At 38.5% G+C, this 24,480-nt stretch overlaps 1 protein-coding gene across 2 annotated transcripts in view; it reads left to right on the top strand.

Annotated features, from left to right (window-relative positions):
- Nucleotides 1-2,100: 2,100 nt before the first annotated feature.
- Nucleotides 2,101-24,480, top strand: part of CENPI (centromere protein I) — a 61,121-nt gene continuing 38,741 nt past the window's right edge. For both annotated transcript variants that reach the window (XM_021695369.1, XM_021695442.1), the window contains exons 1-9: nt 2,101-2,323; nt 3,095-3,232; nt 7,174-7,292; nt 7,579-7,686; nt 18,704-18,752; nt 19,019-19,065; nt 23,394-23,483; nt 23,820-23,948; nt 24,177-24,344. In XM_021695369.1, the coding sequence (XP_021551044.1) occupies nt 2,101-2,323; nt 3,095-3,232; nt 7,174-7,292; nt 7,579-7,686; nt 18,704-18,752; nt 19,019-19,065; nt 23,394-23,483; nt 23,820-23,948; nt 24,177-24,344 (1,071 nt within the window). The remainder of the gene's footprint in view (nt 2,324-3,094; nt 3,233-7,173; nt 7,293-7,578; nt 7,687-18,703; nt 18,753-19,018; nt 19,066-23,393; nt 23,484-23,819; nt 23,949-24,176; nt 24,345-24,480) is intronic.

The following is a 24,480-nucleotide window of genomic DNA, read 5'->3' as shown; positions in this document are numbered from 1 at the left end:
AAGAGATTAAACTAGGGACTAGGCTCAGGTCTCAAACTAAACCCTTGCTGCTGTTTCAGCCAGTTTCTTTAAGACTCACCAAAGTTAGAAATCTGTACGTGTTGCCTGGCGGGTTACATGCAAGGTGCCACATCTAGCTTAGGATCCAGGTTTTTGGCAAACCCTCGAAGATATGAATGCCCACCCTCGGTAAAAGGAGGGCAGATGCAGCCGTCCTTTCCTCCCACCCCAGAGCTTCGCCTGGGAAAAGCGACAGCTTCAGAAGTCATAGACTCAATAACCTAAGTCTCTTGTCCAGCAAGGTTCATATTTTCCCTATAGATTCAAAGTCCCGACACTTGCGGGTCAATCTGGGCAAAATTATCACTATAATTACTCTTGTTAAATTCAGGAATCAGGACACTAATTTTCGAGTTTTACGCAAAATGACGAATGCGAACATTATCAGGACAGTGGGAACGGCAGCCAATCAGCTAGCTCCAGCCGCAACGGCCCACAAGGCGCGGGTCCCCTACCCGGGGCGGGCGGGGCAAGTGGTTCTCGGGATTGGGTCTGCGTCAGCGTCGGCGCGCGTGCCTCCTCGCGCCGTTGAGGTGCAACCCAACCAATCAGGCTTCAGCAAAGCGCGCTGCTCTGCCTACTGCAGCCTGGGTCTCTGCAGAAGCGCATGCGCGGGGCGGGGCCCGCCCTTTTGAATCCGGGAGGCGGCGTTGGGATTCCGGAGGCTTTGCGACTGAGGAGTGTGTTAGGTGAGGTACTTTTACTTTTAAGACCGGGCAAAATGGGGGTTCTCAGAGCGGAGGAAATCTCCTGATTTCTGAGCAGGATTCTCCTGCAAGGTGTGGCTGGGGTCGGGTTTTTCCCCAGCTCAGGAATCTGTCCAGTGGGTCGGTCGTCGTGGCCGAGTTCGCTCTCTGCCGTGGCAGTCTGTGAGGGGCTGGCTTCCTGAGAAGCAATGGGACGGTTCAACTGGTTGGGGTTAAAATCTGCTCTCCCGCGCTGCTTTTTTAGGACCCTAGGAAACTACCAGAACTCGGAACCTTCCAGTGGGTTAGATAGACCTATCGCTTTCCTGCTCTGGCCGCATATGTTCTTAGGGAGGTGGGGTCGAGTAACGGTCATTCCAACGATTTCCTTAGTTTTTCCCATTTGAAGCCAAAACTTAAAAGTCTTTCTGGGTTCCTCTCTTTCCTTTCCCCTGCATCCAGTTCTTTTATCACGGCCTTGCCCAGTCTATCTCCAAAACATATCAGTCATTTTCTACCTCTTCCACTGCTATCTTAGGCCTAGTTCAGACTACAGTCATACTTCTTCTGGACTCGAAGGCTTTTTTAAAAATTCGTCTGTTTTCACTCCTTGACCCCTCATATTCTGTTCTCCACACTGCAGCTAAAACGGTCTTAAAACAAATCAGATGGTATCGCTCCTCTCTCTCACACTCCTTCCCACCCTACCCCCATAGGTTTCAGGAGAGCAGAGACCTTGGCTTTTTTATTTTATCCCTAGTAAGTAGAACTGTGCTTTGCATATAGATGATGTTCAACAATTATTTACTGAATAAATGAATTACTTAATAGGGGACAATTCTGTTGTGAAAATCCTTAGTTTGGTCACCAGTTTGACTTTTGAACCATGCCGCTTTAACTTAGCACTCAGGAAGTGGAGAGCATAAAAGATTAAAAGCAAAATCAAGGTGGGGGGGGTGGAGAAAAATAGTGGAAAAAGTAAGACTGAATGTAGGAGATGGATTAGTTTTGGATTTGATTATGTGATAGAGCCATTTTAAGAGAACTTGCTATGTTGCTTGTACTCAGTTTTTTTTCCACAAGAAGTCCAGTTCAACTGGTAAATTATTACCCTGGAGAGTTGTTTCTCCCTATTCCTGTTTAAGTCAAGGGCTTCTGTGAAAGTTAACCTTTTTGTTGCCTGAATCATTGTCAGGGTTTGTGTGTGTGTGTGTGTGTACTGTTTGTATGCTAGGTATTGTGTACTAAATGTTGGGAATACAAAGCAGATATGGTTCCTGTCTTTGTGGAGTAAAAAGGGATGGTTTGTTTAATGGTAACTGGACACTTGTTTCTGTATAGAACATGTGTAATAATGTCATCTCAAAAGAGAGTGAAGGACTCTCAGGCTCAAAAGAGGACTTCACAAGGTAGTGATACTTATGAGACTAATCTCCTGGCTGGGGAAGAAAAAGAGGACCTGAATGACTCAAAGCGCAGCTTGAAACATGGACAAGACAATATAGCGGAGGATTATGGACATGCTGATGATCAAGGAGAAGATGCTCTGCAAATAGCAGTGAGATACTTTGAGAAAGGTAAGACAGATAATTTTCCTTACGAAAGTTCTATTTCTGTAAAAATGTCTTAGACTTTTTCTTATGGATTTTTAAAGGAAAGCATATTTTTGCTCATTCATGCTTTTGTTTATTTGATAGGCATTTATTGAGTGCTTCCTAATATCAGTATGCTGGGTACTAGGGATATAACAACAAAGAAAATTCTTGGCACGGTGGTTTCCAAGCTTTACACATTGGGGTTATCTGTGAATCTTTAAAAAACCTGATGCCTGGCATCCACTCTAAGACATTCTGATTTTATTGGCATGGAATGCAGTCTAGGCATCAGGATTTTTAAAAGGCTCCTCTGGGTGATTCCAATTTGCAGAAGAGTTTGGGAACTACTATCCTAGTATTGAATCTGCTTATAGTCTAAGTTCAGTGCTTTTAGTTAGTTTAGAGCAGAGATGCCAGGGCATGATTCAGTTTTCCTCACTGAAGGTGCTGTTGCTCTATTGCTGTTAAATATTCTAGAATTTTAAAGGCTTTGAAAGGTTTGGGGGAAGACATTTTTAACATAGAGCTATTTGTTTAGGAGCACCTGGGCTCAGTTGGTTAAGCATCTGGCTCTCGATCTCAGCACAGGTCTTGATCTCAGGGTTGTGCGTTCAAGCTCCATGGTGGGCGTGGAGCCTACTTAAAAAAAAAAAAAAGCGCTATTTCTTTCAAGTATTCCAAGTTGTAACTGTTGGGGTTGAGGACTGAAAGAATTTTAAAGGTCCCACTATTTAATATTGTTCCTTTTTCCAGGTCCTATTAAAACTTCACAGAGTAAAGATAAAATCTTGGAAAAACACTTGAAAACTGTGGAAAATGTGGCTTGGAAGAATGGGTTAGCTCCAGAAGGAATTGACATTCTCTTAAATGTGGCACTCAGTGGCAAATTTGGTATGTTGAGGGGAAATATTTGTCATCAGTTTGCTATTAGTTTTGCCTTCCAGACTTTGAAATAGATTGCTTATTGGAATCAGTTGCAGTTCTTTATTTGTACCAAATTCTTCATAAAACCAATCTGGTAAGATGATAAAATGGGCCTTTCTTATGTTTAAGCTGCCTTATGAACCAAAAGTTTCTATGTACATATGCTGAGAAGGGTTAGTTATTACATGTCTTTACAAATAGAATGTATAGGCTCTTGTCACCAAATACATGGGAGTCATTTTTAGTATTTATTTCTCTTAAGAAGCATAGATAAGGCAGCTTAAGAGATCATTTAGTCTACTTCATTGCTTTTAGGTTCACTTACCTATGGCAAATTCCTTTTGAAACTGTCTCCATTCCAGTGTGTATGACAGTCAAGAGGCTTTTTCTTTTGTGATAATGCTTCCTTTCCTGTTCTAAGTGCATTTCAAATGGAGGGGGAGAGGTTCTTAGAAGGAAGGAACACCTGGCCAGTATTCTTTTTTTTTCTTTTTTTTTGGCCAGTATTCTTTTTGCTTGAGAAGAATCTTTTAACCTACTCTCACCCAAATTCAGACTCAGAAGGTATTTTAGGCCTTGAACATCCTCATTTTAAAGGCGAGGAAACTGAGACCCAGAGTGGTTAAAGAAACTTATTTAATGTCAGAGCTAGAACTGGGGAACTCAGATCTCCTAACTCCCTTTGTAGTGTTTATACTGTACCATACTACTACTGGGTTTTCTACTGGTTTTTTTTTTGAAATACTAAGACATCTATCAAAACTGGATGCTTTATATACTATTTTCTGGCCCTTGCATATTGGATTCCTTTGTGTATGCCCTAGCATCATGTTTTGCAGGGGTGTTGTTTTAAAGCAACAACACATTACTAGCCAAATTCAAAATATGACTCTCAGGTATTTTAGTTCTCTACTTTTACTTGATTAGTTCTCTGTGTTTTCCTACGAAGCGAAATTTGACCTGATAAAATTGGCTCTTCTTCTTTTAAGTGGTTTCATATTGTTTGGTTCTGATATCTTTCCAGGAACCCATGTTTAACTGATCAGTGTCTATTGAGAATTCTCTCTCTCTCCCTTCTCCTCTTAAAACATGTATGGGATGTACAGGTGTTTTCTATTTTGGAATTTCTCTTTTTTGATATCTCAGAAATTAATGGTTAAAAGGTTTTCATGATGTTTGCCAGGTCTTGTGGCAAATGCATGCCTCAGCCTTGGAAACTTGTATATAACAATTTTAAACACAATCTCTGGCTTTCTATTCTACCTTTTCATTTTTCCCTTAAGCTGGAATTGGTGATGTCAAATATGGCCTCCTTAATTGTCTCCTTTTAGTTATTTCTGTGATATCCTCCATCACTACTGTATCTTTACCTGTAGCTCTTTTGCTAAGTTGAAATTCATATTCAGGGGCAGGTGTGCTTGCAGTGTCATAATTAAGTATAAAAGGACTTCAGACACTTTAGAAATTAAAAAGTTGCTGGGAAGTAAGTATTGAGTCTGTACTGAATTGACCCTTTGAATTTGGGACATGTGTGAAGTGTTAGTGGTCGGACTGTTTTAAACTTTAGAAGGGTTAGGGGATGGGAGTGGGGGAGAAAAGAAAATGAAAACAAGAAACCATAGTGGAATACAGAAATTTTTATTCTTATGATTCATCACCTGCCCTCACTGCTTCCTTCTCCACAGAATGATGGGGTAGAAATTGAGAATTTATGTAGCATGAATAAATTCAGAGATCTAATATACAGCATGATGATTATAGTTAATAATATTGAATACTAGAAATTCAGTAAGAGTAGATTTCAGGTGCCCTCACCACACACAAAAAATGATGATAACATGAGATAATATGTAAATTAGCGTGGCTGTAGTAATCATTTCCACTATGTATTTGAATATCATATCATCATATACATCTGAAATATACACACTTTTTTTTTTAAGATTTTATGGTCAGAGAGAGCGCAAGCATGCACAAGCAGGGGGAGCAGCAGGCAGTCCTAGGTTTATGACCTGAGCCGAAGGCAAACGCTTATCCTACTGAGCCACCCAGGCATCCCTACACACTTTTTATTTTATTTATTTATTTATTTATTTATTTTTAAAGATTTTATTTTTATTTATTTGACAGAGAGAGACACAGCGAGAGAGGGAACACAGCAGGGGGAGTGGGAGAGGGAGAAGCAGGCTTCCCGCCGAGCAGGGAGCCCGATGCGGGGCTCGATCCCAGGACCCTGGGATCGTGACCTCAGCCGAAGGCAGACGCTTAACGACTGAGCCACCCAGGTGCCCCACACTTTTTATTTTAAAAATAAAAAAATAAAGAGAGGTCTTCACCCTCAGGGAAAAAAAAAAAAAGATGTCTATAAGATGTTTCTGAGAATGCTACTTGCAGGCAAAGTTAAGATCAGTGATATTTCAGTGAATGGATGTGATCATCATGCTATAATACATATAAAACAGTGTTTAAAGACACATATAAGATGTTTCTAAGAATGCTACTTGCAGAAGTTGAGAACAGTATGATTATAGTGAATGGATGTGATCAGCACACTGTAATGCATGTAAAACAGTGGTTACAGACACATGGATCCAAGATGTTTTTGAGAATTCTATTTGCATGAGAAGTTAAGAACAGTGTTTTTTCAGTGAGTGGTTGTGATCACCACATTATAAGGCAAGTGGAACAATGTTTACATACCCCCAAAATTGATGAGATATACATTTAATTCTTGAAGCCTTAATAAGCAGAAATTGATATAGGGTGTATGCAAAGGTATTTGCAACATCACTTATATTACCAGATGGGAGAATACCATGGGAGCCCAGAGCGTATGATGGAAAGATTGGACCAGTATAGAATATTACTGCTAGCTAATTCCAAGAACAGCTATTCCATTCTGCTATCCTCCCCACTTTTCGGGAGGGATGGAGAACACAAATATATTTATTTAATTTATTTATTCTTAAATGAAGCAGCTCATGCAAGATGTCTGTCAATAGTTTTAAATAAGTCAGAATCTGTTGTGCTATTAAAAAATAATAACAAAATAAAAAATAATCTTGGGGTGCCTGGGTGGCTCAGTCTGTTAAGTGTCCAACTCTTGGTTTTGGCTTAGGTCATGATCTCAGGATCTTGGGATTGAGCCCCCTGTCAGGCTCTGCGCTCAGCAGGGAGTCAGCTTGAGGATTTCTCTCCCTCTCCCTCTGCCCCTGCCCTGCTCAGGCGCTTGCTCTCTCTCTCTCAAATAAGTAAATAAATCTTTAAAAAAAAATCTCTGAAATTTTCCTAAGACTTTTTTGAAGTATATTCACATACCATAGAATTCACTCTTTTATTTTTATTTATTTATTTTTGAAGATTGTACTTATTTGAGAGAGAGCGAGCAAGAGAGAGTATGAGCAGGAGGGGGAGGGGCAGAGGGAGAGGAAGAAGCAGGCTCCCCACTGAGCAGGGAGCCCAACATGGGGCTCGATCCCAGGACCCTGGGCTCATGACCTGAGGTGAAGGCAAATGCTTAATCGACGGAGCCACCCAGATGCCCCAAATTCACTCTTGAAGCATGCAGTTCAGGATTTTTTTTTTTTAGCATATTCACAGAGTTGTACAACCATCACCATTCTCTAATTCCCAAATATTTTCATCACCCCAAAAAGAAACCCTGTAGGCATCCTTCCTTTTTAAATAGAAATACAGAGCCAAAGAATTTGCTTTATAGTTATATTAGAACTTAAAGTTACATTTTTGTTTGAAACTATGTTTTGTAATGATGATAAGGGATATATCAAATATTACTTTTTTATTGCCTTCAGTATAAAGTGAAATTTTTAGGACTAAGAGTGAATAATAGTAAAGGAACAATCAAGATTCTAAAATGTAGTTTAATTTGGAGTTCGTCTGCTTTCTAGGGAGTGCTGTAAACACTCGGATATTGAAGTGTATGATTCCAACAACTCTAATACCAGAAGATTCTGTGGTTAAGGCGGTCTCCTGGCTTTGTGTTGGCAAGTGTTCTGGTAGCACCAAGGTAATCTTTTTAAACAGTTTGATGATAAGTCCTCCAGAACCACTTAAGGGCTGGCAAGGAAGAACCACTTACGGAGTAATAGCAGTGGCCTTTTGTGCAAAGCCTGTAGTTTTGGAACAATATAGCTTGATGCAGGGACTTTGCTCAAGCAGAAATTTTTACTGAGAAATAAAATCTATTATCCTACTTTGTGCTAGAAGCTTCTAAAACAGCCCTGAGTGGGGAATTAAGCTCTCTCCTGTGCCAGTTATATTTCTCTAAAGATAAACATTTTGTCTCGCAATAGGTACTTTTTTATCGTTGGCTGGTTGCAATGTTTGACTTCATTGATCACAAGGATCAAATTAACTTGCTCTATGGCTTCTTTTTTGCTTCATTGCAAGATGACGCACTGGTAAGTAAAAATTGGACAACGTCATGCATCAATCAAATGGTACGCTCTCTTGTATGTTGACGCACCAGGTGTGCTTCAGAGAGCCACACAATGTGTTTTTCCTTATTTTAAAATACATCAAACGTATAGAAAAGTAGAAAGCATAACATAACAAACACCCTTGCACTTATCTTTCATATTAACAAATACAACATTTTTACCATATTTGATTTATATCTTCTTTTAAGGAAATAAAAATGTTATAGATAGAATTGACTCCACATTGGAGTCTCTGCTAATTTAAAGCAGTGATTGCTATCTTTTCCCTTTAAAACCACTTCAGCAGGGTCCTGTGGGTCACTTACTCTACATTTTCTTGATTAACACTGCAAAAACCTCATCAGAACTAATGAGAAAGAGAGGATTGCTTTTGATGAGATGCCAATGGACTGATTTTGATTAAATAGCATAATTATTCCCATTGAAAACATTAATAACTCTAAGAAATCAATCTACTGTCCACCCAGAAGACTTTCAAGGACCATCAGTAGTTCATAGTCCCTGTGAATCATTCATCTAAACCAAATTCCTCTTACCTTTGGAAAGGGAATTCATTCATTGATTTCATTTTTAAAAATTGATGTTTTCATTGTCTTTGTTACATTGTACTAGGCACTGTAGAAGACTCAAAGTTTTGGGGCGCCTGGGTAGCTTAGTTGGTTAAATGTCTTAACTCTTAACTCTTGAACTCAGGGTTGTGAGTTCAAGCCCCATGTTGGGCTCCACACCGGGTGTGGAGTGTATTAAAAAAAAAAAAAATTGGGGCGCCTGGGTGGCTCAGTTGGTTAAGCGTCTGCCTTCGGCTCAGGTCATGATCTCAGGGTCCTGGGATCGAGCCCTGCATTGGGCTCCCTGCTTGGCGGGAAGCCTGCTTCTCCCTCTCCCGCTCCCCCTGCTTGTGTTCCCTCTCGCTGTGTCTCTCTCTGTCAAATAAATAAAATCTTTAAAAAAAAAAAAATTTAGCAGAGAGTTTCTGTATTCCAGGGATTTATAATCCAGTTGGGGGATTAAGGAAAGCATGTAAAGTTAAATAAACAACTCAGGAGTTAAATTATCAAAGACAGTATATGATAATGTGAGGATAATAATTGTGATATTTCCAGGAAGGAAGAGAGCACTGTAAACCAGTGATTAAAAAAAAGCATCATAGGGCGCCTGGGTGGCTCAGTCGTTAAGTGTCTGCCTTCGGCTCAGGTCATGATCCCAGGGTTCTGGGATCGAGTCCCACATCGGGCTCCTTGCTCGGCAGGAAGCCTGCTTCTCCCTCTCCCACTCCCCCTGCTTGTGTTCCTGCTCTAGCTATCTCTCTGTCAAATAAATAAATAAAAAATTAAAAAAAAAAAAGCATCATAAATAATTTGGGCATCAAGCTAGGCCTTGAAGGTGGAATAGGATTTGAGATTTGATAAAAGGAAATAATATTTCATATGACAGGAACATTTCATGCAAAGTTGTGAGCTGTGTAAATTTTGTTTCCAGAGACCTTAAATAGATCAGACTGACTTAATTACAGCTGTGTCAGGGAGTGGTGGAAGGTAAAGCTGAAAAAGTTGGATGAGGAAAAATTGTAGAGGTCTTTGAAGGTGATGCTAAGCAATTTGAATTTTATCCTCTATCCAGTAGGCGGGAAATCACTGATAATTTTTGGGCAGAACCTGTTGAAAGCGGAATTACAGGAAGTTGTGTTTAGTAATGCCAAGCAATATGAATAAGGAGAGAGACTACTGTTGGGAAAACTAGTTAGGAGACTAACATGATAATCCAGGTATAACATGCTGAAGTCCTAGACTAGCAATTCTCAAATTTGATCTGTGGGCCCCTCGAGGCTCCCTGATCCAGGAGTTCTGAGAGGTCAAAATTATTTTCATAGCAATATCAAGCTGTTATCTGGTATTTTCATTGAGTTGACATTTGCACTGATGGTGCTAAAGTAATGGTGACTAAAACTGCTCGTGCCTTAGCAAGAATCAGGGTAGTGGGGCCAAACTATTAATGGTCATTTTATTCTTCGCTATAGTAAAAAAAAAAAAAAAAATGCTAGTTTCTCTCAATGTCCCAAATGAAGCAGTAAAAATTAATTCATTAATTTTATTAAATTTCAGCCTTTGAGACGTCTTTAATAGTCTTTGTGATGAAGTGGGAAGTACAAATAAATCCCTTCTGTATAATGAACTGCAGTTGTCCTTAGGAAAAGCACTTGCGACATTGAGTTGTGGGCTAAACTAGCTGCTTTCTTCATGGAATGCCATTTTTACTTGAAAGAATGACTGACATATAAACTATGGTTATCCAGAATGGGTATTTGGCAGATGTTTTTTCAAAAACGAAAAGCCAGCCTGTCATTTCAAAGAAAACAACTCACAGTATTTGTTGCCAATGATAGGATTTGAGCTTTCAAGTGAAAATTATGAGTTTGGAAAATTTGTATCTAGCACTGTGAACTTGACAGCTTCCCAATACTTAAACTTTTCTGATGAGATTGGTAACAGTATTAATGAATGTGATTTTTAGATATTGTATAATGAAATTTGTCAATATTTGGAAGGTTGGTATAACTCAGTGAACCAGTCTTTTCCAGATGACCAAGTATGATGTTGTAAAATTATGCATGGGTAAAAGATCCATTCAAAATGCAAGATATATCAATGAATTTTATGTTTATATGTATGTATTTAACATTTTTTCAATAGACTTTAATTTTATATAGCAATGAATTGTAATGGAACAGTACAAAGAGAGTTCATTGGTAAGGTTTCAGATTCCACATTGCAGCTAACTCTTAAGAGACTACCATTTATCAAGACTAATATACAGTTTTCTGAAAAGGCTACTAAAATAGTGCTTTCTTTTCCAACTACATATATCTATGTGAGGCTGGATTTTCTTCATGTACTTCAATTAAAAGAACATAACAGGTTTAGTGCTGAAGCAGAGAATCCAGTTGTATTCTATTAAGTCAAAAACATTAAATAGAATTTAGAAGTGTAAAACTATGTCACTAGTCTTTTTTTTTGGAAAATATAGTTGTTTTTCATAAAATCTGTCATTTATGTTAGCATGTAATGGGTTTATTATTTTTTTAATGGATTAATAAACATTTTTAAGTTTCTCAGTTTTTATTTCTAATGTGAATATCAATAGATATAATCCAGATAAACAAAAGCTCTGTGGGATCCTCTAATTTTAAGAATGTGAAGAGTCCTGATACCAAAAAGTTTGAGAATTACTGTCCTAGTCTAAGGAGGTGGCAGTGGGAGTGAAAAATTGAAAGGGCAAATTGGGGGGGAAATTATAAAGGAAGAATTGACAGGATCTGATCCCTAAACTGGATTAAGGGAAGGGTCAGGAGATAAAGATCTGAGGTTTTTAAGTCAGCATGGCTCAGAATGATGGTATCTTTGACCATAAAAGGAAGTTTGTGAGAAGAAGGTCGTTTTGGAAGGCATATGATATATTTGGATTTAGATGTACAAAGGTGACAAGCCGTCCTGTAGAAGTTCACTTAATGAACATTTATTAACTGTATACTATGCCAGACATTGAATTTAGTATTGGGAATACAAATATGAATAAGACATAATAGTTAATTTATGTGAGGCCTATATGCCAGGTACTAGGTGCTTTATATACACAGTTATTTTATCAACTCTAAGATGCCATCATGGTAAGATGCATCTTATGAACCACTACAAAATAATACTGTCATTAAAACTGTTAGATGACATCAATTATAAGATTATTCCTGTTTTCAGAGATGTTAAAATGTAAAAAAAAATGTTAGACTATGTAAAGTATTTTTTTTCTGGTCCTGGGGTTCTGAAAGTTCTTTGTATTCTGACATCAGTATTCCTTAAAAAATATTTATTGAGGTTCTCCTGGCTGGCTCAGTCAGTAGAACATGAGACTCTTGATCTTGGGGTCATGGGTTCAAGCCCCATGTTAGGGGCTTGACGTAAGTAGAGCTTACTTTTTAAAAAATATTTATTGAGCACCTATTTTCTGTACTTGTGCTGTCCAGTATGGTAGCCATTAATCTCATGTGACTAGTGAACAATGGAAATGTGGCTGGGCCAAACTGGAATGTGCTGTAAGTATAAAATACATACCTGATAAAATGTAGTTTTAACCCATTTAAACCTCTTGACAACCTTACGAGGTATACATTTCTATCCCTATTTTATTTTATTTTATTTTTTAAAGATTTTATTTATTTATTTGACAGAGAGAGATAGCAAGAGAGGGAACACAAGCAGGGGGAGTGGGAGAGGGAGAAGCAAGCTTCCTGCAGAGCAGGGAGCCCGATGCGGGGCTCGATCCCAGGACCCTGGGACCATGACCTGAGCCGAAGGCAGACGCTTAACGACTGAGCCACCCAGGTGCCCCTAGATGTCTCTTTTGAATAGCATATAACTAGATTTTATTTTTAAATCCTGTTTGAGGATTTTTCTTTAACCTGGAGAATTAGTTTATTTACCTATGTAGTGATTATTGATATAATAGGAATAAATTCAAATATCTTATTTTGAGCTTTCTAAATGATCTGCTTTTTTTCTGCTTTTTTCCTTCTTTCTCTCTTATTTTGGATTGATTGTGGTTTTCCCCCTATTCTAGTTTGGAAGTTAGTTATACATTCTGTGTATGTTCTTTTAGGTGTTATTGTGCCTATTTTAACGTGCATACTTAATGTAAAAATGTACAACAATGTCACTCTTCTTACTATTTTTCTTTTGGCAGATATAGTTATTTTTCATAGAATATGTCATTTATGCTATCATGTAATGGGTATATTATTTTTAAATGAATTAACAAACATATAAATTTTTCTCAGTTTTAATTTCTAATATGGTTTTTCTTAGAGCCTAAAGGTAACCAATATCTTTACCTTCATCTTAAATGAGGCAAGGACTTTAGAATGCTTTGGCTCTGGTCACAGCCCTCGCAGATGATATGCTATTATCTGGTTTTAGTTCTAGCTTGTTCTTCTCCATCCGTCTCCACATACATGTGAAGTAGGCATCATTATTATCTTCACAGTTGATGTTTGTTTTGATTTGCCCACATATTTACCAATATCTTTTCTCACCATTTATTTTTGCATCTCAGACCTTCAATCTGAGATCATTTTCCTGTGTAGAAATATATACTTTCGAATATTCTTTCAGTGAGAATCTTTTGATAGTAAATTGTCTTTGTCTGAAAATGTCTTTACAATGCCCTTGTTCTTGAAAGTTGGTTTTGCTGTGTGTAGAACTCTAGGGTAACAGTTAAATTCTCTCAGGACATTGACAGTATTATTCCACTGGCTCCTTTCCATTGTTTTTGGGTCAGTCTAATTGTAATCTGTCATTTATTCTTTTCTCTCTGGATACTTTTTAAGAACAACTTCATTGAAATATAATTCACATGTGATACAATCCACCCACTCAAGGTATACAAACATGAAAACATGGTTTTCAGTATGTTCACAGATAATGTGCAACCATGAGAATAGTCAATTTTAGGACATTTTCATCACCTCAAAAACCCCATACCCTTTATCATTCCCCTATCTCCCTATTCAGGGGTTCCTAAAAACTCCTAATGTGTTTTCTGTCTTTAAAGATTTGCCTATTTTTAATCTATTTTCTGTCTCAGATTTGCCTATCCTGGACATTTCATATAAATGAAATCATATGTGGTCTTTTATGACTGGGTTCTTTTACTTAGCATAATGTTTTTCAAGGTTCATCCATGTTGTAGCACGTATCCGTGCTTCATTTTTTAACCTGTTACAGTTTATCATAACTTAAAATTTACCACTTTACTATTTTGAGTGTGTAATTTGTTGGCATTCACTGCATCTCTACTGTTTCCAAAATTTTTTCATTACCCTAAACAGAAACTCTACTCATTAAGCAGCAACTACACATTCCTCCTCCCTCCAGCCCCTGGTAACTGCCTGTCTACTTTCTGTCTCTGTGAATTTGCTTATTCTAGGTACCTCATATAAGCAGAATCATATAATTTTTGTGTCTGGCTTCTTTCACTTAGCATAATGTCTTCAAGTTTCATCCAACTTATAGCATGTTTCAAATTTTCATTCATTTTTATGACCGAATAATATTCCATTGTATGTATATACCACATTTTGTTTATCTGTTCACTCGCTGGTGGACTCTTGGGTTGTTTCCACCTTTTGGCTAACATGAATAATGCTGCAGTGAATGTCGGCATACAAGTAACTGTCCAAGTCCTGCTTTCAGTTCTTTGGATATATACCTAGGAGTGGAGTTGCTGTATTGTATATTAATTCTGTGTTTAGAACTTTGAGGAATCACCAAACTGTTTTCCACAGTTTGGACCATTTTACATTCCCATTAGCAGTGTATGAGGGTTCCAATTTCATCCCATCCTCATGAACACATGGTTTTGGTTTGCATTTCTCTAATGATTAGTGACGTTGAACATCTTCTCATGTACTTACTGGCCATTTATATATCTTTTTTGGAGAAATGTCTATTCAGGTCCTTTGCCTATTTTTCTAATTGGGTTGTCTTTTTATTAATGGATTTTAAGTGTTCTTTCTGTATTTTAGGTACAAGTTCCTTAATCAGATATATGGTTTTTCTGGGAAGTACAACTAAGCTGCAACCACTCTAAATTCTTCACTTCAGGTTTTCCAGGTCCTACCACTAGTGTTAAGTTCAAACTGCAGGCCTATATAGGACTGGTTTGTGGTTGCATATTCTTTGGAGAGGCTTTATTTTCCTTTTACCCAAACCCAAGGCCAAGACAGCCAAGTTTACTTGCTGTCCTTTTCAGCACAGTGGGGTGTGTTTTTATTTCACACCCATACACTTAGGGTGTAGCTCTTGAAGTTCCCAGTTTTTTAAAGATTTTATTTATTTATCTGAGAGAGAGAAATGGCAAGAGAGAGCACAAGTGTGGGGGAGGGGCAGAGGGAGAGGGAGAAACAGGCTCCCCACTGAGTAGGGAGCCCAATGCAGGGCTCCATCCCAGGACCCTGGGATCATGCCCCAAGCTGAAGGCAGTCGCTTAACCAACTGGGCCACCCAGGTGCCACTGTTCCCAGGGTGGGCCCTAAGCTTTACCATCTGCTACCCCACTCCTACCTCCCTTTGTAGCTATTAAAGCTCAAAGTTCAAGATTTTTAAGGTTTGGCAGAAATCTTGGGGAGAGAGCTTGTTCAGTATTCAGTGTTTCCTCTTAAACTTTGTGTTTGGGAACTGCAGTTTCTTTGCTTTCATGCCAGCTCAGAAATGTACTTAAACAGCTAGATACAAGCAGGCAGGGTTATTCAGGGTATCTAATATACAGTATTTCTATAAATGGTAATCAGGTCATTAGAATTGAGAAGGTCAGTAAGCTCTAAGACCAAGGTGATTTGTTGATATAGACATTAAAATCTTCTGGCATGTTATTGGGATTAGGGTTAGAGTGGAAGACTGGATCAGATGTCTAAGTCCTCTGCTCTGTGAGCTTTTGGAAGTTACTAAGAGGCCAGCAGTGAATAGATAGGGTATAGGTAAGTTGGAGGAAATGAGGTTGGGTGGACTAAGTGTCAAGGAAGTCTCTCATATAAGAATGAAAGAGTAGTACCTTGAAGTAGCAAGAGAAAGTAAGAATGCTCATTCCTCCCGCTTACCCTGTGGTACACAGGAGTGGATGAATGATGAGTAGTATGTGATTGACTCCTCCTTACCTTTGACATCGCTCTTAACCTCATGTTTTTCTTTTCAGATTATTTATTTATTTATTTTTAAGATTTTATTTATTCATTTGAGAGAGAGAGCACAAGCAGGAGGAAAGGCAGAGGGAGAGGGAGAAGCAGACTCCCCACTGAGCCGGGAGCCTGACGCAGGGCTCGATCCCAGGACCCGGAGATCATGACCTGAGACAAAGGCAGATGCCTAACCATCTGAGCCACCCAGGCGCCCCTAAGATTTTTTATTTAATTGAGGGAGAGAGAGAGAGCGAGAGAGCGCAGGAGCAGGGGGAGGGGCAGAGAGAAAGGGAGAAGCAGACTCCCTGCTGAGTAGGGAGCCCGATGTGGTAGTGTGAACCCAGGACCCCAGGATCATGACTTGAGCCGAAGGCAGATGCTTAACTGACTGAGCCACCCAGTTGCCCCTCATACTGTTTTTATTCATAAACTAACCAAATTGCAAAACAAATGAATTTTGTGTTTAAGCATACTTTGTAAAGAGTGAGAAATACTAAAGCATGCTTTTTTTTTCTTGTAATAGCTTAATAGACTGAGACTGAGTTCTTCTATGCAGGGACTGAGCCTTTATAACCCAAGAATTTAGTAACACTGTTCATGGCACATAGAATATAAACTTCATAAGATCAGGCCTTTTTGTTTGTTTTAGTCACTGCTTAATAATTTTTGTTTCATGAATGAATGAATGAGTGAATGAACAGAAGATACTCATAAATGTCAAATCAATTGCAGTATACTTGAATAGTTTTCATGATGTTGATGAGTTTCTTGCTCAGCTTGGCAAGCAGGAAGGAGACCTACTTTTTTTTTCTTTTCCCTTTTTCTGTCTCTTAAAAATATTTATTGGGCGCCTGGGTGGCTCAGTTGGTTAAGCGACTGCCTTCGGCTCAGGTCATGATCCTGGAGTCCCGGGATCGAGTCCCGCATCGGGCTCCCTGCTCGGCGGGGAGTCTGCTTCTCCCTCTGACCCTTCTCCCTCTCATGCTCTCTGTCTCTCATTCTCTCTCTCTCAAATAAATAAATAAAATCTTAAAAAAAAAATATTTATTGAAGTATATATGTAGAGAAAATAGCTTGTATCATAAGTGATCAGCTCATTTAATTTTCATAAACTGAATACATTTGTGTAAATATCACCCCAATCAAGAAATAGGGAACCTAACTTTTAAAAGTGTTACTTCTGAAAGTCATTTGCATATAATTTGGTGGGAGCCTGACTCTTTAGTGACTCAGAGGCAGTGGTTACTATTTGTCAGAAAGGCAATTGTAAAGTTTTAGATGTATACGATGTGATTAAAAGGGGACGTCAGACTTACTATAATGCTGGAACCTGGAGCAAGTGATTGTGTGACACTCATTTCGTAACAGCATGACAAATTGTGTTGCTAATGGTTTATATCCTAGGGATGTGAGGTTGTGCGTTTTTACTGAAAGTTACTGTATTTTGTGTAAGATATATCAGACTTGGTCATAGTATTATGTTCTCTTAAAAAAATCCTGTATCTAAATTCATGCTTTTTACAAGTATGTCCAGAATCTGAACCCATTTCTAAGTAGAGGATAGGCAATATAGAATGCTGTACTTCAGACTTTAAATGATACAAATTTGTTTAAAGAAAGTCTTTGCTTTCATTGTATTCTCTAGTTCCATTACGTAATTTACTTTTTTGATTTCCTAACATCTAAAGCAAGTGTTGGCGAATTTTTCCTTAATGTGCCATGTAGTAAATATTCAGGTGTAAGGGCCATACTGTCTCTCACAACTACTTACTCCGCTGGTGTAGTGTGAAAGGAGCTATAGACAATACATAAACAACTGTGGCAGTGTTCCAATAAAACTATATTTATAATAACCAGTGGTGGGCTGGATTTGACCCGTGGGCTGGATTTGACCCGCGGGTTGTTGTTTACTCATCCCTGCGATAGATTATGTCCTTATCTGATAAACAGATGTTCTTAATTTAATGATCTCCCATTTATGGAGGCTTTTTCTTTTATGTTTTATTTTGTGGCTATCATTTTATTTTCTTTTCTGAAAGAGAAAAACTGCCACCCTCTGGTCATAAAGATTTTCTCCTATGTTTCTTCTAGAACAGGTAGTGGTAAACTTTTCCTGTAAAGGGCCAGATAGTAAATATTTTTGGCTTTGTGGGCCATAGAGTCTCTGTCAAAACTACTCAGCTCTGCTGTTGTAGCGAGAAAGCAGCTATAGATGATTCATAAATGAATGTGTGTGGCTATGTTCTACTAAAACTTGATTTACTAAAACATGTGAACTGTAGTTTGCTGACCCCTGGTCTAGAATAAAACCTCAAGAAGTGGACCCTCAAATGGTACAAAGGAACCAATCATTCAGCAACTGAAGTAACAGATTTATTGAGTGTATAGTGTATGTTATTTGCCAAACAGAACTAAATGGTTAAATAAGTTATGGTATGTCCACTCCCTGGAATGTTAACATCATTGAAAATGATCATTTGAAGACCAAACAACATGGGAAAATGCTTTTTTTTTTTTTAAAGATTTATTTATTTGAGAGAGAGAGAATGAGAGAGCACATGAGAGGGGGGAGGGTCAGAGGGAGAAGCAGACTCCCTGCCGAGCAGGGAGCCCGATGCGGGACTCGATCCAGGGACTCCAGGATCATGACCTGAGCCGAAGGCAGTCGCTTAACCAACTGAGCCACCCAGGCGCCAAAAATGCTTTTTTTTTTTAAAGATTTTATTTATCTGACACAGAGAGAGAACAAAAACAGGGAGGAGGAGCAGAGCGAGAGGGAGAAGCAGACTCCCTGCTGAGCAGGGAGCCTGATGCAGGGCACGATCCCAGGACCGTGGGATCATGACCTGAGCCGAAGGCAGACATTTAACCGACTGAGCCACCCAGGTGCCCCAGGAAAATGCTTTTGAGTGGGGAATCAAGATAAAAGTTTTAACTTTGTATCTTAATAAATATGGACTACTGGAAGGAATACATGAACTTTTGTTAGGAGGATCTTCTTCCGTTTTTCAAATTGTCTGCAGTGTTTCTATATTCCAAAAGTAACTTAAAAATGGTATAATGAGGTACCAATTAACACTATTGGCTTTTACCACTATGTTGTAGTATGAAAAAGGGAAGCTTTTAGAATTATTGTTCAACAAAATCCTGAGGCCTTTTTACTTAATCAGAAGATTGACATTTGAGGAAAATGTGTTGCCACTCGGTTCAAGATATATTGTCATTTCTCTTTTTAAATTTTTTATGTTTTAACAGTGCCCTTATGTCTGCCATTTGTTATATTTACTTACCAGAAAAGAGAATGGTGAGTATTTTCATTCCAGTTGCATTACATTTACTCTGTGGAATTAGCATTTGTATTGGCCTTTATAAAGTTAACTGGTAGCATAGTTCTATGCCAGGATTTTGTGGGAATTGTTTTTTAGTACTTTTATCTTAGAGTATCTGCTTACTGGTTTAACTGAACAGGGTGTTTGTATTTTTGATGTGTTGTAAGAAGATGGTGTATGAGCCACATGGTTTATTTTTATTCTGAACCCCTTGCACTGTACTTTTCTTTACCTTTTCTAGTTAAACCATTTCGCGTGAGAAAACTGCTTGATCTTCAGGCCAAAATGGTGAGTACCAAAAAGCCCTAAAATTGGCCAGTGTACTCTGTGTGTTACTGGGCTTTGGGGATATAAAATTGAATGAGTCATGATCTTCAAGGAACTTACTGTCTGAGGAGCTTAGTCAACAGAATAAAAATTCAGAGTAGTACTAGAGTCAAGGAGGAGTGGTGATGCTTGAGAGAAATTTTAAGGGATTAATATGATTTAACTAGGCCAAGGAGGAAGAGAAAGGCAGAGGGAACAACATAAGCAAAAACACATAGATGGCAAACAGCAAAACTGTTTAGGGAACTGGGTTGCTACGGCTGGAAAACAAGTGTCAGGGAGTAGTCAAAAACTACTCCTCTATTAAAGTAAAATGTCTGGTTTATTTGTCTGGTTATGTTTTTGTGGATGTGATCTAAGAAAGCATTCCTTTCTGGACACATAAACTTCAGTATATTCCCTGACCGTTATCTCTTGTCCTTACAGCTCTCTTGCATTGTTATTTCCACTACACTTGTCAGGTAACAGAAGTCTGTGAAGCTTTGGATATGAAACAGTAGGAAGTTGTAGTGTCTATCCTAACTGCTGGAGCCTGCATAACCTACCTGAAGCATTCAAATTTAATGAAAAACACAAACACATGTGCATTTTCATTCTCCAGTGCACATAACATGCTTTCCTGTTAGTACAATTCAGTGATCGTTCTTGTTTCATAGCTCCCTGTTTTGGTTCTATCAGTGTAATATCTTCTCTTAGCTCTCTGAAGATATCAGTGATAACGTTTCTGTCCAAATTGAATTTTATTTCACAGTATTATGAATGGTGAAAAAGTTGTACATTTTTCCATGTGAACAGCAAAGCATTTCAGGAAAATACCAAAAATCCTTAACATAACTAAGATCTTATCGATTTGTATTAACTGAAACAACAGCATATGTTCAAGTTTAGAAAATGATTTAGTACACAATTGTGTAAAAATTTTAAACCCAGGGCGCCTGGGTGGCTCAGTCGTTAAGCGTCTGCCTTCGGCTCAGGTCACGATCCCAGGGTCCTGGGATCGAGCCCCGCATCGGGCTCCCTGCTCTGCGGGAAGCCTGCTTCTCCCTCTCCCACTCCCCCTGCTTGTGTTCCCTCTCTCGCTGTGCCTCTCTCTGTCAAATAAATAAATAAAATCTTTAAAAAAAAATTTTTTTTTAACCCAGACATTAAATGTATGGCTTCATTAATAACATTTTATATAGTACATTATTAAATGATTCCATTATCAATGCCCATTTATAAAGATGCATTTTTTTAAAGATTTTTTGTTCATTTGATAGAGCAAGAGCATGAGCCAAGGGGAAGGTCAGAGGGGAGCGGGAGAAGCAGACTCCCTGCGGAGCAGGGAGCCTGACGCGGGGTTCCATCCCAGGACCCTAGGATCATGACCTGAGCCAAAGGCAGACGCTTAACCAACTGAGCCACCCAGGTGCCCCTATAAAGATGCATTTATAATTGTTTTGATTAGCTGAATTTTGGTGAATTTGGTCAAGTCCAACAATATCAAACCAAGAAGGCATAGTGTGCTCACATGTAACCCAACATGTATAGTGGTTACAAGCATAATCTGCAGGTTGGAGCAAATAAATTGAATATGTGAATTTCTGACACCTGCAAAGGCATGTACCCCCTCTATACCCATTCATACCCTATAATTCCCAATCCCTGAAGGAAACAAAATACAGAAATTGTCTTTCTTGTGGCAAGCATGAATGGTGGGAAGTGGAGCAGGCATGTAGTTATCACACACACACCAGGCCCTGTTGCGACCAATCTTTGGAACATGGGTGGGAGTTAGGTCTCATCCTAAGGGTTGGTAAGGATGGTTTCTAGGATTCTACAGAGGGGAGAATGAGCGGCATGAGCCTATGTGACTTGGGCTATGATTTTTTTTTTCCTATTTCCAGCTTTTTCTCTGCTTCCTCAGAATTCCTTTCTTTAGTTTGGTCTTTCACAGTAGAGGCCTTTCTCAAATGCCTGGCAAACCTTGTTTGTCCATATTTAATAGTAAAGAACTAAAATGGTGATTGGAAACTTTTGTATGTGAGCAGGACTTGTTCATTGTTGGATCTTGATGTTTCGTTGGGGAGCCCCACAGATGGCTGTGTCACTTTTCCCAGAGAGGAATTTTCTTGTTTCCTACCTAGGGGTTGTATTAGGCTTCTCTAGAGAAACAGAACCAATAGGATGCATGTCTAGATATACAGAAGGATATTTATTATAAGGAATTGGCTTGCATGATAATGAAGCTAGCAAGTCCATAATCTGCAGGGGGGCCAGCAGGCTGGAGACCCTGGAGAGCTGATGTTTCAGTTTGAGTCCAAAGGCAGTCTGTTGTAGAACCAGAAAGAGCTGGTGTTACAGATGGTCTTGTAAGTAGGCTGCTGGAGAATTCCTTCTTGCTTGGGGGAGGCTGGTCTTTTTGTTCTATAAGGGCCTTCAACTGATTGAATAAGGGCCACACAATTATGGAGGGCAGTCTACTCAAAGTCCGCTAATTTAAGTATTAATCTCATCTAAAAACACTCTCACAGAAGCACGCAAAATAATGTTTGACTAAATATCTGGGCACTCTGGGGCCCACCCAAGTTGACATCTAAAATTAACTATCACAGGTTATAAACTTGGCTACTAGCACTCTGGGATGTAAGCAGTGGAAGGGGGTGAGGAGGGGTCCTGGTACCCTCCCTCAGCTGTGCCTGTTGTCTAAACTCAGTTTCATCTTCAGAGAGTAAAACCTTGATGTTTGTTAGTGTGGTGAAGGAATTTGGGGCTCTAACTGCTTCTTAGGTTTTCAACCAATCCTCCTGTTTTCTGCCCCTCTTGCACTTCTACTATCTCCACTTTTCAGAGGTATCTGGTCCCTCAAATTCCTGAGCCTTTTTGAGAGTTCTCAAACCTGAATCTGCTGCTTTTGAGCCTTTTTCTGTTCTACTTTAGGTTTTGTTTTCTCTCTTTTGCTAAGTTGGTTACTCTTTGTCCATTTTCATTCTAGGTTCCAAAATCTTGTTGGGATCTCTCATTTGCTGTTGTGTCCTCTCTTGTTCTCTTTGAACTTGTGCTTTATGCCTTTTTCATTCCTTTAGTTTTCAGTGGGGCTTTGGGAGGACCCAGAGTTAAATCCGTATGTTTAATATGCCATGTTTAACTGGAATTCTTTTTTTTTTTTTTTAAAGATTTTATTTATTTATTTGAGAGAGAGAGAATGAGAGACAGAGAGCATGAGAGGGGGGAGGGGCAGAGGGAGAAGCAGACTCCCCGCTGAGCAGGGAGCCCGATGCGGGACTCCATCCAGGGACTCCAGGATCATGACCTGAGCCGAAGGCAGTCGCTTAACCAACTGAGCCACCCAGGCGCCCTAACTGGAATTCTTTTTAAAAAAAGAGAGTATCAACTTTTTAACAACCAAGATATGTTTAGTTAACTAGATGATAAATTCTAAAGGTCTCTCCTCTACTAAATATACGCTCTATCAAAAAACATTCCAACTCAAAGCAAATACTGATACTAATTGACAATAAGTACAGAGATTGAAAGGTATTTCAGCATAGATAAACTGAATTATTTTGGTTTTGTTATAACAAATTTAATTTCAAGAAGCTGTTATAAAAATAAGAATACTGTATTTCTAAGCCCCATTTTCTGCCTTCCTTATTTTGTACACTATTTGATTCAACAAAATTATAATATAATAAAACAGTTTGGTTATTTCCTTGTAATTCATTTTAGTGGTATGCTTTCTCTGGATAGCCAGATATATCTAACACAGGTATCCAGCAGTAATGACTTTTGTCATTATAAAATTAATGTTTTTATTAAGACTTGTTTTAGTTCTATCAAGCTGCTTGACTACTGCATACCAGTTGTTGGATTTCCTAGTGAATTTTCCAGTAGTTATGATAATAAGGTTTTAATATTTTCTTTACCCTGTTTTCTTGGCTTCCCACCTTTCTGTCTAAATCAAGAATGAATCAACTTTGAGTCCTGAGTATGCTACCAGTGAAAGTAAGCCATGCTAGCAGGTATGACTGGTAGACCTAAGGCATGGACAGAGAAGAAGAGAGAAAATATAAAGAAGTAAAGCGGGAGAAAAGGTCATAAAAGAGAAGTCCACAGGCTGGCGAGGGTAGTTTTGTGACCGTTGATTTAAATGTCTGGTTATTTATTCTTTGATTTTCAATAGCATCTTCCTATAGCCATATCACATAGTAAAATTAGGGTCTGAATATATGCTTAATCTGTTTACTTTATCGTTACTTTTTTTCCTTATGCCATAGGATTGAAAATTGAAAACTCTTATTTCATTTCAGGGAATGCAGCCTCATCTCCAGGCTTTATTGTCACTGTATAAGTTCTTTGCTCCTACTTTGATTTCTGTATCTTTGCCTGCAAGGAAGAAGGTAAGGGATTAAGGAGTGGAAAATCATATTGAGATTGAAATATGTTATTTTGATTAAGTTAATTTGCAGATTTGAACTGAAATGTTCACAGCATACTGATTTAAGATCTAGTATTGCCGCACTGTTTCTGGAAAGTTTTTTTTTAGGGATTGGCACTTTGTTTTGATTCTATTTGATGTATTTAATAGATTCTTGATCAGAAAAAAAACCTAAATGGATTTGCATGGCTTCAAAATGTTTCATAATTAATATACTTTCAATTAATGAAGAGTTTGGGATTTTATATTGCTTTGGGTTATGGGTACCTGCTCATGTATTTTAATCCAATTTTTTTAGATCTATTTTAAGAATTCAGAGAATCTGTGGAAGGCAGCTCTATTTGCTGTGAGGCAAAGGAATCAGGGACCTCCTCCTGAACCTCTAAAGTTGATGTTAGGTCCAGCTCAGGTCCATCCTGTAAAAAGAGTAAGTATCTAAAACCCCAAATGATTTGTGCAGCTTTCTTAAATCCAAACAATAACCATTCGGATGTTTGAAGAGATTACAGATATTTAAATACATTTTAATTGCCCAGGATTCTATGCAAACCACATTCAGACTTCATTAATTGAGCCACCTCAACAATTGCTTTTACATTTAGTTTGTAGTCTGTTTAGTCTATTGACAGATTGTTTTATTGTCTTCCTTCTTTAGAAATGGAATTCTTGCTCAGTTATACCAGTGCTAAATTCTAGTAGCTGCAGTAAAGAATGCGGGAAAAAAGGGATGACTCTTTCTGATTATCTCAGTAGCAATGGATCGTTTCCACTAGAACAGCTTAAAAGCTTCCCTCAACTCTTACAGAACATCCACTGCTTAGAGGTATGTGACTGGACCATGTGCTTATCTGCATTTTCCATTTGATCTTTATACCCTTTTATTTTTGTTATATATTTGCTTTCTGATGATTTCCTCGTTGCTGTAACCTACTTTTCATATACTTAACAGTTTACTGATT

The sequence above is a fragment of the Neomonachus schauinslandi genome, chromosome X (genome assembly GCF_002201575.2).
Source record: "Neomonachus schauinslandi chromosome X, ASM220157v2, whole genome shotgun sequence".
NCBI classification, from domain to species: domain Eukaryota; kingdom Metazoa; phylum Chordata; class Mammalia; order Carnivora; family Phocidae; genus Neomonachus; species Neomonachus schauinslandi.
The sequence above is the reverse complement of the archived record's forward strand: the minus strand, read 5'-3'. Positions and strand labels throughout refer to the sequence as shown.